The 14,982-nt window shown below is 35.0% G+C and overlaps 2 protein-coding genes across 2 annotated transcripts; one reads left to right on the top strand and one right to left on the bottom strand.

Moving 5' to 3' along the window:
* Positions 1-3,832: 3,832 nt before the first annotated feature.
* Positions 3,833-4,848, top strand: LOC131024970 (protein LURP-one-related 17). The gene is made up of 2 exons (XM_057954562.1): positions 3,833-4,207; positions 4,311-4,848. The coding sequence occupies exons 1-2, from the start codon at positions 3,938-3,940 to the stop codon at positions 4,677-4,679; spliced, it is 639 nt and encodes a 212-aa protein (XP_057810545.1). The 5' UTR covers positions 3,833-3,937; the 3' UTR covers positions 4,680-4,848.
* A 606-nt stretch (positions 4,849-5,454) lies between these two features.
* On the bottom strand, positions 5,455-11,863 carry LOC131024914 (uncharacterized). The gene is made up of 6 exons (XM_057954474.1): positions 11,317-11,863; positions 10,147-10,482; positions 9,262-9,417; positions 7,675-8,012; positions 7,075-7,567; positions 5,455-6,329 (listed from the first exon to the last, which is right to left on the bottom strand). Exons 1-6 carry the CDS (start codon positions 11,414-11,416, stop codon positions 5,854-5,856), a joined length of 1,899 nt encoding a protein of 632 aa, XP_057810457.1. The 5' UTR covers positions 11,417-11,863; the 3' UTR covers positions 5,455-5,853.
* Between the last annotated feature and the right edge of the window lie 3,119 nt (positions 11,864-14,982).

Genomic DNA, 14,982 nt, shown 5'->3' with positions numbered 1-14,982 from the left:
ATTTTGTAAAAAAAAAACAAAATAAATAAAATAATATAAATCAGTATTACAAATTGTTCAACATTATTCAAATACACCCCATGAGAATTTTTGACAGCACAAAATCCAGTTGAGAGCCTTCTAAGGTTTGTAGTATTTTATAGTTTCTAAAATTGGATCAAATATTGAAACCAATATAATCCACACTATTTATACACAGGCCCAAGTCAATATATGAGCTTATTTAACAGCCCATTTTGAGCCAAAAATCTACTCACTTCCAGCAAAATGGATCACCACCGTATCAGTATTTTGTTAATATCTAGTATATATGTATGATTATCATAGTTAATTGCATGTAAATTAATACATACCTAAATTTTAGTTTTTAATCAATATTACATTTTTAATTAACTCATACATAAATTTTGAACCTTTTAAAATTTGGCCCAAATTAAAATTTCAGACATATTTAATCTTATTGCGTGACATTTTTTATGTGATCTAGCTATATGACAAAAAAGAAAATAAGATAATGTTGGTATCTATGTAATAAAATTCCAGCATCAACCTAGGATAAAATGTTGCTGAAATTTTAATTCGGGTTGAATTCTAAAAAGTTTAAAGTTTATATATTAATGAACTAAAAAAATACTAGTATATTTTGTGTATCTACCGACGACTAATCCTTATATTTATACACCATAACTGATGATTATTGCACACATAATTGAGTCTAATTAAATAAGACACGAGCTAAAAAATAACATACAAAAAAAAAAAAAAAAATCAGCATCTCCATTAATGTAAGAAAGATGTACGTGGTTGATACGGAATCTTCAAATTTCAAATGCTAATATTTCTATTAATTGTGTAGGTGATAAATACCAGCTTTCCCAACAAATGTAAATTAACCCATGTTTTTTCAATAGTCATTAGTCACTGAAGAAGTCCATGTGTCGATTCAAGATTTGCAGACAAGCATAAATTTTGCAATAAATTTCCGACCTATTTGTCTTATTATACTAAGAGTCTTGATGCACTAAAATATGCTACAAGATCCTGCCTCCTCTAATATGAGAAGATGTGTTGGTTTTTTTCTTTTCATTTATAGAAACATAGTAGTATTTTGTTTTGTATGTTTATTTAATCAAACTGTCATACGTGTGCATACAGTAAGATTTTTTTTTACGTTGTCCACAGTAAATGTGATTTTTTTATTTTTATTTTTTAACAAAGTACAATGCATATATATATTTTAAAAAAAGTTGGTGCTCAAAAAAAGAAAAAGAAGAAAAGAAAGTCTTGATAATGTTGCCACGTGTATAGTATTGGAAGCAAAGTCCAACAGCCAATAAGAGAGAGCAGCGTGTAACAATAGGATTAGGGACTATCCTTTTCTGGTAAATCCAAATTTAGTTTTCTTTGACCATTTTCTGTTGCAGTCCAACTTCTAGCATTTGCGTTTTCTAGTATATTTTGTATGTATTTACTACTAAATGATCCATAAAATTGTTTTCGGAGAATAATACTGTAGTATGAATTTGAAATTTCTGATCTTATATAATGCTCCATTTCATTTATGTTGTACACCCTCCGTCCACTCTAATAGACTCGTTTTTCTTTTTGAGACGTTTCACTCCAATAAACTTATTTTCCATTTTGAGTAAAGAAAATGTACTTAATTGGTGTGGACCACACCACTTTACTCTTAAAAAGTAAGTTTCTTAATCTCTGTGTCGGAAAAAAATGAGCCTATTAGGCTTGGACAGAGAGAGTATTATTTTACTTGTGAATAATGTTTGTTGAGTCGGTAGAGCTAGACTTTTGACTCATGGGGGTTCAATTTTTTTTAAATAAAATTAGTAGTTAAATAAAGAATAAATTAAATTAAATCAAATTAAATTCAAAATAAATAATAACCATTAATTTAATTATAATGTCATTTAAATTACAAAAAGTACATTTCAACTGACATTGAAATTCATACAAAGCAATTTCAAAAAATTAAGACGAATAAACTTTATAAGGCGGAGTAACATTTAATATCGAATTCAAAAAATGAATCTCTAAGATCTAGCATAACATGCTCAAAAAAATGAATGCATTGTGACACTAATTAATATTCTCACAGTCAAAATAGTAGAGAAATTATGGGACGAATCATCAAATATTTTTCTTTATATATTACTGTCCTACTAGTCAATATAAAGGTTTCTCTACGTTAACCTCACGAAGTTTGAATGATAAAAAAAGAAAAAAGAAACTTGTATTTTCTTGAATTTTCACCTCCTTAATTTCCTGTTTTTGTAGTCCTTTTTTTTGTCTTTTTCTGGAATATGTTTCCAAGAGTTTCCATCAAAACAAGTGGCAATTCATTTATATAGGCTGCTAATAATGGTTCACTTAATCTTATATTAAAATCAATGTCCAACTCATAAACTGATTTCATTATTTAATTTCGCATTCACGTGCTATATTATATTATTTACTCCAAATTTGATATTTGATTTTTGCATGTCACTATGCACAATGGGAGATGCAATATTAATTTATAGAGGGTAGGGTTGGATAGTTTCTAAAATCTTCGAATGACAATCGATAGTCTATATGCCATTTTGCTGTATTTTATAATCTTACCTTTCAACTCTATCATAATTAACTAGTATATTTTAATAGGCGATGAAGCGCAGTATGTTGGTAAAACGTTTCTCCTCCAATCAATAGGTCGGGGGTTCTAGTCACCTAGAGAGCTAGAGTGTGAGTGTGTTTTTCATTTCTTTGGGTAATAACATTTTTAATTATATATATATATATATATATATATATAGGGAGAGGTTCAAATAAGAACCACTAAATAAAATTAGAACAGAGAACCATTTTAAACCATTCGATCATCAAGATCTACGGTGGATGCATCATCTTGGTGGATAAATGCAGATCCTGGGTTCGAATCCTGAAGGGAGCAAAAAATTTATTATTTTCGGATGCATTAAATTTAATAGCGAATGCATTAATTTATATAGTAGATGCATTGATTTTAATGGTTCTTATGTTCTCACGATAAGTGTGGTTCTCATTATAACCGCACCCTATATATATATATATATATATATATATATATATTCCAATTGAGGTGGGCTAAAATAAAAATACCTCTTAGAATATAAAATAGGAACCATTTTTAGCGCTTAAATCATCAAGATCTACGGTTGATTCATCACCTTGTTGGATGAATTCATGGTCCCAAATTCAAATCTCATAGGTAGAATCAACTTTATTCTCTTGCATCGTCAATTTTGATCGAAATCAACGGTCGTTGTCCCTTTGACTTGAGCTCCAAAATTTTCAAATCAAATTTTCAATTCAACATCAAATTAATATCGAAATCGAGAATTCCACCTCAAATATTCATTTTATCCATAATTCAGCAATGCCAAATCGATGTGAATTGGAGAATCAGTATGATAATTCGTAGTTCAAGTTAATGAGATTTCGATTGTGGTCTCAAACTACGACAAAATATCTAATAGTGATATAAGTTTTGAAGTAGTGCGACATTTATAAATATCACTAGATAACGAATAGCTATTGACACTACAAATTGTTATGATTAAATTTATAATAATACTATAGAGATTGAAACAATATTATAGTGTAAAGTAACATTTTTCTCAAACAATTACCGATATTGAAGCAGGAAGATGAGGCGAGTTGCCACGTCTGCATAAAATCATGCATGAGTCACTTTGCCGGTAGGTTTTTGGGCAGGAACCCCACACCAGAAGCACTTTATTTTTGGAAATTAATTAAGATATTTTTATATAATATGATATGATGCATAGCTTGAGGCGGTTTGATATCTATAAATATACATGTGGAGAGAGACACAGAGAGAGAATCCTCATAAATATCCAAGTCCTCTGTCAAGTATTATTCAACAAACAGTCACACAAAAATGCCTCCTTTCTTGAAATCTAAATCAAGAATAGCCCACCATTATGATTATGATGAACAAGAGCAAGAGCAAGAGTGGTGTGATGAAAAAGCACCCCATATTTCTCTCACAGTTTGGAGAAAATCACTTGTTTTCAGCTGCAAAGGATTCACTGTGATTGGCTCCGACGGCAGCTTAGTGTATAGAGTTGATAACTACTCCGCCCGCCCCGATCAAATCATGCTCATGGATGCCCATGGCAATCCCATCTTCACCATTTCTCCTCCTAAGGTACACACACACACACACACTATAAATCATAAATTTTTTCTTTTACATTGTACACTATCTTAAATGTTTCATAATACCTATGGTTTTTTTTAATGATGAGCAGAAGCTTAGGTTAGTGGACAACCAGTGGCTGATCTATGAAGGAGAAGTGGGCAAGAAGAGTTCCAAGAAGCCTATTTTGTGTGTTAGGAAAAACATGAGCATCATGAAGACTAAACCGAGTGTTCTTGCATATGTTTACGGCGGCATGCCGGAGAAGAGATTCAAATACACGATCGAAGGGTCGTATTCGCGTCGATCGTGTAGGATCTTGGACGAGTCGAGGAGGGCTTTGTCTGAGATCAAGCAGAAAATGGCCTTGAAAGGAGGTGCATCTTTTGGTATGGAAGTCTTTGATCTCATTGTTCAACCGGGATTTGATTCAAGATTTGCCATGGCCATTGTGTTATTGCTAGATCAGATGTTTTCTTGATTGATTCATCTTGAATCTTTATACTGTTTTTTAAGGGACACTTTTCTTGATTCTCATCTCGTTGGTTGTCAAATTAGTGGCTGTTGATACATATTTTTAAGTGCTGTATATCATCTTGTCTACCATATCTTCAAGATAGTAACTTAATGAACAGACACTTTGTGTTCAATATTATGTTATCCAACAACTTATGCTTCGTATCCAATCGAATACACGTGCAGAGAGCAACAAAGATTAGATGACAAAATGTCAGAAAAGATTAGATGACAAAATGTCAGAATATGCATTGATAAATAATTAATTAATGCTAATTAAATCTCAATTTTGATGTAAATTAGATTTAATCTTTAGAAGATTGCATAATATTTATCTCGATCTTTGAATTTGTAGTAAATTAGTTTATCTAACTCTATGAGCAGATTTGAAGTTTTGAGTAGATCGTCCTCAAATATGATAAGTTTTATTGTTAGATTTCCATATTATAATTCGAGCAGTTGGAAAATTTTAACTTTCTCACGCTAATTTCCGACTCAATTACTCATGTGTCTGATGATTAAATTAACAGCACAAGATAGCAATCCAATAATGAGCTTGAAAAAGGCATGCATCAAATTGTCAACCAACTTTTGATTTATATGGCAAATGAATGTCTAAATCTCAAAGTTAACAACAAAAAAGAAATTGGAACATTACTAAAACGTTTCAAACAATTAGTTTAACTTGCAACAAAGACGAAAGTTTGGGATTTACTAGGTAAATTTAACTCTAAATGAAATATACAATCATGCACTATTCATTGCAAAACCCAAAACTTCACCATCCTACAATCTCGTATGGGAGAGTATTTGTCCTAACCTTAAATATCATGCATTTTCATAAGCAGGGGCTCCTAGCATAGGGAGAGGAACAGTTACAGGAAATATTCCGTTAATGCCCTACAACGGCGCAGTCTCGTAGTGTTAGAAATGGTACAACATTGAATCTCGGCTCTTAAGAGCCAGCAGCATAAAATGAAACAGCACACCTCTTTACAAGTGAAACTATATACAGATCTAACAATTATACATCATATGGAACTAAAAAAAAATGATAAGAAACAAGGAAAGAAACGTGCCTCTATTATGTCTGCAGCAGATGAAGCTGGTACCAGTTAAGCCTTCCAGTCGGGCCGATTTCACTGAGGAGGTTTCCAGAACTTGGGTTTTGTACTGCTCGGTCTATCTACACCCCTTGGTGTTTTCAGTACACTAGACTTCTTTACAAGGTTGATATCGTAACTGTCTGTACTCGTGTTTGAATCCCTAAATAGCTTCCTGGGAGGTGATCTGACCGGCAGGACTGCTGCAGACTGGTGCAGTTTCCCTTGCCTCGCAAGTTCGGTATGACTGATGCTGGCATTAGTCACATCTTTGGAGAGCCTGAGCTTCTTCGAAGGAAACCCATCGCTGGCCTTGACAGAATTTGCCGGCCTAACTTTTGAGTTGGGCACATCAATGAAATCACATCTCTTGATTGCTGTTGACTTGCTAGCTTTCATAGTAACTTGTGATGGTTTTTTAAGCAACTTAACTACCGCGCATGGATTTTCCTTGGAGTAAGCACCCATGTCTACGAGCGTCTGAGCTGCAGCATGAATGGAAGAGCACTCATCTGTTGATGGGAATAGATACACAAATCTCAGTACAGAATCTACTAAGTATAGAACAAAATAAACAGTACAAAATTTATCATGAGGCTTGAACAATGCAGGGGAGAGTGGAAATTTTAAATAGAATGCAAGGAGAATAACAAAAGATGGGACAACATAGAACGCCATAATGCCTATACCAACCACCAACATCATCCAGTCACTTCAAGGATTCAAGTGGCAACATCTAAAGTCTTGTCGTCTTCAATTTTTGTTACTTAATATTAGATAGATATGTTGGAACCCACAAACAATTCCAACTGGGAACAGAATTTCTTCAAATACGTTTTATCATTCAAGATGTGAGTAAAACCCTAGATCTTGAACTTTCATATGCTAAGGATAGCATGTCTTTAATTTTTTATTGGTTGGATATATATAAAATCATACACAAGAATAGCAGTGTGCTTTGCAAGCCAAAAGTGTATGTCAATGGCTGTGCTTTGGAGTTTGTACCATTCAAGAGGGAAAGCAAGCACTTGAGAGAGTATGTACAAACTTGAATCCAGAAAAATTAATTTGATCCTAGAGTAGGAAGCATTGTCATACATGCATGTTCTATCGTTCTGCTGATAGTCAAATATTCTACAAAAAAAAATTTATATAAAAGAAAGGCATAGAAAATAGGTGCAAATTTATGAGAAAATGTACTATTTCTGATAGGGGTAATAATGATTACTAAAAAGTAGGCCTTAGATAACATTTTACCTGCAGCGACGTTTGAAGTCGAGCATGCTTCAGAGGCTGACAACGCACGTTCTGTTGGAGCAAATATATTTTCTTGTTTCTCAGACAGAAAATTATCTGAAGGAACTAAACTTTGGTCAAATGCTAGTGACTCAAAGTCAACTAATAAATCAGCAGAACTTCTCTGAAGAGCTATAGGATTTTTAACTTTGACCCATCTACCCTGACATGTTGTCCGACCAGCAGAAAGTTTAACAGCATCAGAGCCTAACTTAGTATGCCCAGTGAAAGATTGAGACCAAGGGAAAGGTGGTAGACCAGTTCGCTGAGGAGCTGGTCTGCCAACACGAGGGTCAGCATTACTTTTTGATGAGGTAGCTTTGCTAGCATCAGAAAGTAACAAATCCAAATCCTTTGCCGGAGGAAGTGCAAGACGCTCAAAGATATCTTTTGGTGTATATAGCAGTGACTCAGCAATGCTAGACTTTCTGATTTTCTCATCAGATTCTTGAACCTTAAAAAAAGAAACGAAAATGGGTCAAGTCACAACTGGAAAATTAAAAATTTACTTAAAGCATAATAAGGTATCGCAAAATAATAGAATCAGGTCTGCAGACTAACCTCATCAGGAGCCAGCAGAAGTGGAGTATAGTTATCTCCGTTGTCTATATCAGTCTGGCCTACTGTAGAATTAACCATAATCAGGCTGGTTGAATCACTACGGACGCAACTAATATCAATCTCGGCACAGTTTTGGCCCTGTAAGCCCTTTTTAGCTTGAAGAACAGAGCATGCCTTTCTGACTGACTGCATAAGATCATTGTTTGAACTTGCAGATTTTTTTCCTTTGTCTTTGGAGATACTCGGGCTGGTATAGTTACCAGATAGTAGGTCATGTAGAGGCAGCTCATTGACAAGCTTTGTGATATCAAAGACATCAGGTTTTAAGCCATACATTCCTGAATAAGTATTCTAGTTAGATCAATGTTCTCACAAGTCACAATAGAATGCGTAGATGAAGTACGTATTCGATGAATGATACAAGATATCACTTTTTGTTATGCCCAAAAATGTGTGTAAGCAATGTGTAATGAGTTTTTAGCACGTACGATCATCACAGATCATATTAATCAAAGCTGCAAAACTCTTGGCAGTTTTGGACATGCACCTTAGCGAAATCTTGTGAATAGCTAAATGATTAGATCTTCAAACCAAAATTGCAGATGCAGAATCAGTGTTACAATAGCAAACATAGCTGCTTCCAGACGATCCCAGGTCATGCAACCGAACCAGAACCAGTTCCAAGAAATTGTAACAACCATGTCCTTAATCCACTCAAACTAGGATCCTGAAACATCCTCTAGCAATCTACAACACTAAAAAATGATGACCAAAAGCATTCAACCCAAGCTAACTGCACCACGTGGTTACAGCCATTAATGCTGTTGCTTATTGTTTTAGCTGCCCAGCCACCACTGTGGTCCCACGTGCATAAATTTTATAGAGACAAATTTTCTAAACAGCTTAACATCACGGGAGAAATTTTAACTTGCATTAGATTCAAGTAAAAGAGTGAAAATATTCTGCTCTCCCACTATTGTTTTTAGTAAGGAACAATGCAGAAGTTCTTTAGACCTAGAGCTCAGATCCACCATTTGCTCAGAAGGAGCTGTACTTATAAATGAGAACTGTGTGCAAATGATAGATGGTTTCAGAATTCACAAGACTATAGACGACATATAAGAAATAAACAAACATAACAGATATTTTCAAAAATGAGAATCAAATTATATAGTAAGCAGCTTAGTGCAAATATGCTACTTCCTGCTATATTCTGGAGTAAGGGACAATGCAAAAGTTCTTTAGACCTACAATTTAAATTCACCATTTGCTCCAAAGAAACTCTACTTAAATGATAACTTCGGGAATCAATGAAAAGATTTCACAATTGATTAGACTAGAGAAAAAAAAATTATAAGAATAATCAAAAGCAACAGATATTTCTATAGGCCCATAAACAATAACCAAGTTATATAAGCACCAGAGATCTTAACAGCTTTTCTTATAGAGCCTACTTATACTTAATTATTATCAAACCAACCAAAGGAAATATCTTTGCATCAACCATTCTAGTAAAATATATGTGCTTAACCAAAGAAAGCCATGTAGAATAATGTCAATTTGAGCAAATTGGAAACTGATTCATACCAAGAAAGCTGTTTCCTCCAGCAGCTGAATTAAAGCCAACCAAGCTATTCTTCAGAGAGAAAGGATCGCATCTACTCTTTTGTTTGAATCTACTAGTTCTTTTATCTCCACGTCTACTACTCACACTGTTGTTTTGCTTAATTATTTGATTTTTCTCTGTGACAAAAATTGGAGCAAAAGAATAATCAGTCCCACTCATAGAAATAAACTGCAAACTCAAAAGACAGTACAAAAGCCAGGGGCTAAGAATTAAAAAAATAAATAAACTAAAGAAGTATAACCTGGGTCTCATGCAACTAAAGTCTCACACCGGCTTAAAGATCAAATTTTCAAGTGTTGAAACTATTCTTCCTAATAATATAGTCACAAAACAAAATCTAGTAAATAACTAAATCATAGTATGGGAAAATTTTATCAAAAGAGAAGGACTCAGCAGTTTTATAATAGATTGGAAGCACTTCCTAATTCTAGAAATATTTCAGGGAATGCAACCCACAGTGGATATACAAATGTTCGTAATCATCAGACTATCAGAAAAGCACAGTTCGTACTCATACTTCACTATAATGTTTCTAGAATCAATCAACCGTACCTATGGGAAATTTAAAATTAAAAAAAGACAAATGTGTCTCAATAAGACATACCTATGGACAAAAAGTTTTAAGGCAGCAGCATATTAAAACATGCAAACATCAGCATGATGGCAAACTGTTGCATGAAATAACACGCCATATAAAAATAATTTTCAAGCACAAATGTGTCTTTAGTGTGGAGTGTGCACAGGAAACAGAAAAGGGGAAATAAAAAATAAAGGGATATAGACAGATTTTCTCTAATAAATGGAGTATATATTGCACGTGAGCCAAAATATCTGACATGCTGTACCTGAAGTATTGCAACTTGCAGAAGATAAAGCAACAAGTTCAGGAGATACTCCATTTGCATCGTATCCAAGTTTGCTTTTAGAGATTTCCATCTGTGCCATCCCTGATCTCTTAGTGTACCCACCATTCTTCCTTTCTATTTTACCAGATTTCTGTGTTAAACATTTAACATCCACCTCCAGTGTTGGAGGATCAGAACTCGAGTTCCCCAAATCATGACCACTATACATTTCATCACTGTGCAAACTGGAGGGTTGAGAGATCCCCAAACCACATTCAGGATTGGGAACCTTATGCCAAAAAGACGGGACTGAGACATTAGCAGCAATTATGTCATCTGAAACAATTAATATTAAGAGACAATATTAGTTGTGAAGGCATAGAGAGAAACTCAGACAGCTAAAAATTTACGATTATGTTATATAGTTCACAGAAATATCAAAAGAAACTTGAGTTTTTATTTCCTCAAGCAATCCACACATTTAAAAGATAATAGACACATATCCACATTCCATAACCAATGGATTCCAACGTAGCATAAATATGGTAAAAGGAACAAGAAGAGTAATTTAAGAAGAGTGTCGGGATATTCCACTTAGGTCATGTGAATGTTTTGGATTGCTAAGTACAAGAAGATCCCAAATGACGGGATCAATAAGAAAATAACTAAGATTTCTCTCAATACTAGTATATTATAGGAGTAATATTCAGTTACATACAGGCCCTCATCTGATGCCTCCATAATGATATTAAAGGCCTGTATCACTTAAATACTGTTTACGACCAGTAGCAAAATAGCAATGAATAAAGATTATAGCGCCCTCTATTTCGCCCAAGACAAACTTAGAGAGATAGACAGAGATAGACAGAGATAAACACCAAGATGATAAAAAATATAGACACAAACCTATAGTCAAATTGTTGCAGAAGCTCACTTAACACTCAAAGTCAAATGACCAAAAAGAATCTGTCCTATCACCTTACACCCACCCACCACCAAAACTCACTGGCATAAACAAATCCAAATTCAGTTCTTAAAGGTAGCACGGAAAGAAGCAAGAAAGTCAGAGTTTGTGGGGATTAATCCCTACAAACACAACATATACACTCCAAGCCAAAACTAATAAATCAACTACAAGAAGAGAGTAGGACGCGATCATGTTGAGCTCACCTTTTCTACCAACTGAGCTGCACCCACCTTCACTACGCCACCGAACTTCCCCCACCACCACGCCGCCACTGCCGCTGCCGAAAACCTCCTGTGAGCCCATGATCCTCGCCACAACAACCGCCGACGGTGCTGCCAACCTCAACTGCTGCTTCCATTCACCTCAAGAAGCACCACGCCAACAATACCCCGAATATTTCCATCTCAAACACCACTTCACCAAATACTCCGATGAACCGTATAGCTTAAGCTGAACTTACATGATTGAGGGCAGCGCATAGACGGACGGCCGCGGAGATCGAGCGTTGAGAGAGCGGCGAAGGGATTTAGAGGGGGGAACGGATAATTGGCGCGGAGGTGGCATGTTGCGGCTGAAATTGGAAGTCTAGGGCACGAAATTGAGGGGATTGACGGAGAAGAAGGTATTTATAGTTTTCGGGAAAAGCAGGAAAAAGCACGGGGCATATTCCAGTGCGGTAGGAGTCACCGTAATCCCGTTTCAGATTTCTTATTTTAAGTCCACGTGCTGTCAAAGCTTCTTTTTCTTTACTGCCCACCCTTTTCTTCTTTTCCATTTTCCTTTATTTATCCAATTCAATTATTCGAATTTTAGACTGATTTTAACAAATCTTCTTCTACTCCCTCAAAAAAAAAAAAAAAAAAAAAAAAATCTTCTTCTACGTGACTTGTTTCTGCTATAAATCTGCACACATGTATTTCCACGTCACACACTGATTATCATGTAGGTTATTTTGTTGGGTTTTCATTTTGCCGTAATCTTTGGTTTGATGAAAATTTGTAACAAAATGAAAATTGATGTTATTAGTATTACATTGAAAATTTATGCAAAAATCAAGCTAACGTAAAAATACATACTTTTATCGGCAATTAATCTTAAAATGTTTCTATATCATCGTGCTTTTATGTTTATTAATCTTAATATATCATATATTGTTTTTTTAATTGCTATAATAAATTATATGAGACATTTTAATACCTACAATAAAAGTTTTGATATAGGAAAAAGAGCACGTTAATCGGTCCTCTTATTTACAAGTTTTTTAATGATTAAATATTTTTTTTTTTAGAATTACAAGATTTGGTCAGAAAAGGAAATTTATTGAAGAAAGGAAGACACCAGAGGTGCCTAAGCAAAGCTTATTTACAAATAAGAGAGCAAATGGACGACGAGCACCACTCTCTGAAGGAGAGTTCGTATCCAATATATAATCAAATATGCAATCCGCACGCAGGCGAAGACCTCTATACCACATAAAGGTGGGGAAACTATTCACACATAAGTAGGATTTGAACCCAAGACCTCTCATTAAGGAGAGTTTTTGGATGTTTTGTCACTTGAGTTAGGTTTCATCACTTTAATGGTTAAGTATTAGTATTATGATTTTGTTATAATATCTCAATTTAATTATAAGTTGATTTTCTTAATCATATATAATAATTAATTTTTATACTAACAAGATATAAAGTTCTATTCTCATTGTATTAAATATACCACAATATTTACATGTATCAAAAAATATACTCCATCCGTTCTATTACAAATGTCTCACTTTTCATAATGGGATGTTCCATTACATATATTTCATTCTTTTTTTGGCAATATATTCTCTCTCTATACCTAGTATTTAAATAGTTCTCATCAATCCATTTTATCTACTTTTTATACATTTCATAACCTTTGTGCCAAAAAATAATGAGACATTTGTAATAGGACGAAACGAGTATATATCAACATATATGTGTGTATATATAACAATATCAATATGTAATTACAAGCTTTTCTATAAACAAAAATATGATCTTGACGGGAAAATATAAGTTATTATATTTATTCATGGTTCTCATTTTATATATATGTATAATATAGTAGTGTTTCTCCGCCATTGTTTCTAGGGCTGGGAATTTCGGGATCGGGTAATCGGGTACCCGATACCCGACCCGAAAAAATCGGGTATCGGGTACCCTATACCCGAAAAATTAGGGGTCGGGTTCGGGATCGGGTATTTAGGGTCTAAAAATATCGGGTATCGGGTATACCCGATCGGGTATCGGGTATACCCGAAATACCCGAATATTTAATTAATTGTATTTTAAATTCCCTATTTCCCTAATTCCCTTCGCCATTTTCGCCCAAAATTCCACCAGATTCCCAATTTCCCTTCCTTCCCCAAATTCGCACAAATTCTCTATTCGCCCAAAATTCCACCAAATTCCAGAGTCTCCGGCGCCTCCCGCCCTGCTGTTCCAAAGAATCTCCGGCCTCCCACCCAGCGCCCCTCGCCCGCCCGCCGTTCCGGTCTCCTCGACGTCGCGACCCTCGCCAATCGCCCCCAGATCCGAGACCCTTGCTCAGTCGCCCAGCCCTTTCCGATACCCTCGACCCTCGCCAGTCGTTCCCGTCGTTCCGCCGCCGCCTACGACTTCGCCCCGCAGCAGCCGGCCGCACCGCCTCCGAGCTCCAACAGGCGCTCGCTGCTGCTTCTTCTTCTTCCTTTTTTTTTTTAAATAAACAGATATGCTTTCGTTGTGAGTTTTGATTTGAAAGTGAAATGAAATTGAGCAATTGAGCAATTGTCGATTCGTTGTGAGTTTTGAAAGTTGCTACAAATCGACGGTGGGGGTTGAATTTTGGTGGAATTTCCTTGTGAGTTTTGATTTCTTTCTTCGATGGAAACTGGAAACGGGAAACAACTGAGTCGACTCGGGTAATTTAGGGTACCCGAATACCCGACTCGGGTACCCGAGTCGGGTATTAGGGTACCCGATTTCAATTTCGGGGTCGGGGTCGGGTATATGGTTTAGGGGATTTTCGGGTTCGGGTACCCGATTTTTTCGGGTAGGGTACCCGAACCCGACCCGATTCCCAGCCCTAATTGTTTCCCTATATTTTTGTCTATTTTTTTTATACCAATTTTATCTCTTTTCTATTTTTATTTTTTTATTTTGAATATTTTTTAAACATCATCAAATTTGATTCATGACCAAATATCCAATATCCATCTTAAATTTAAGTTTCTGACAATTTTTTTAATATAATATAAAAATAATAAAAAAATGATTAAAAATGAATAAATTAGTATAAATTTTAAAATATTTTATTTGTCCTCTCATCTCTATTAATATTTAACATATAATTTTGTGTGTGTTAATGGTGTGAAATTAATTGAGGAGAGTTAAAATCAATAATTGTCCATCTAACATTATATCAAAAACTGTAGCCAATTGTCCCATTGGGATGGCCTAGTGGTTGGGGTGGTTGCCTGTTGTCCAAGAGGTCACAGGTTCGAATACTCTCGGCCACAATAATCACTAGGTGGGGTGTGTGTGTGGGGTTTGTATTATTTATCATAATGTAATTTCATCAAAAAAAAAAAACTGTAGCCAATTTAATATGTTTGTGACGAAACTATCCCCACTTTTAACAAATTTATCCAATAAAAATACGATCACCCTCTATTTTCCTAACTTTCGCTATCCCTCTCTCCCTAAAACCCTACGTTCTCCGCTGTACTGCTGAACTTTTATCTTTTTCTCTTTTCGTCTCTGATGTCACACGTATGCTGCCGTCAACATCCTTTTTCTATATATATTTTCGTTCGAGATTTACAAGAGTTATGAGATGCAAATGCAAATATAAGGAGATTTAAA

The sequence above is a fragment of the Salvia miltiorrhiza genome, chromosome 5 (genome assembly GCF_028751815.1).
Source record: "Salvia miltiorrhiza cultivar Shanhuang (shh) chromosome 5, IMPLAD_Smil_shh, whole genome shotgun sequence".
Taxonomy (NCBI): Eukaryota; Viridiplantae; Streptophyta; class Magnoliopsida; order Lamiales; family Lamiaceae; genus Salvia; species Salvia miltiorrhiza.
Note: the sequence above shows the minus strand (reverse complement) of the source record. Positions and strands in the feature narration are given on the sequence as shown.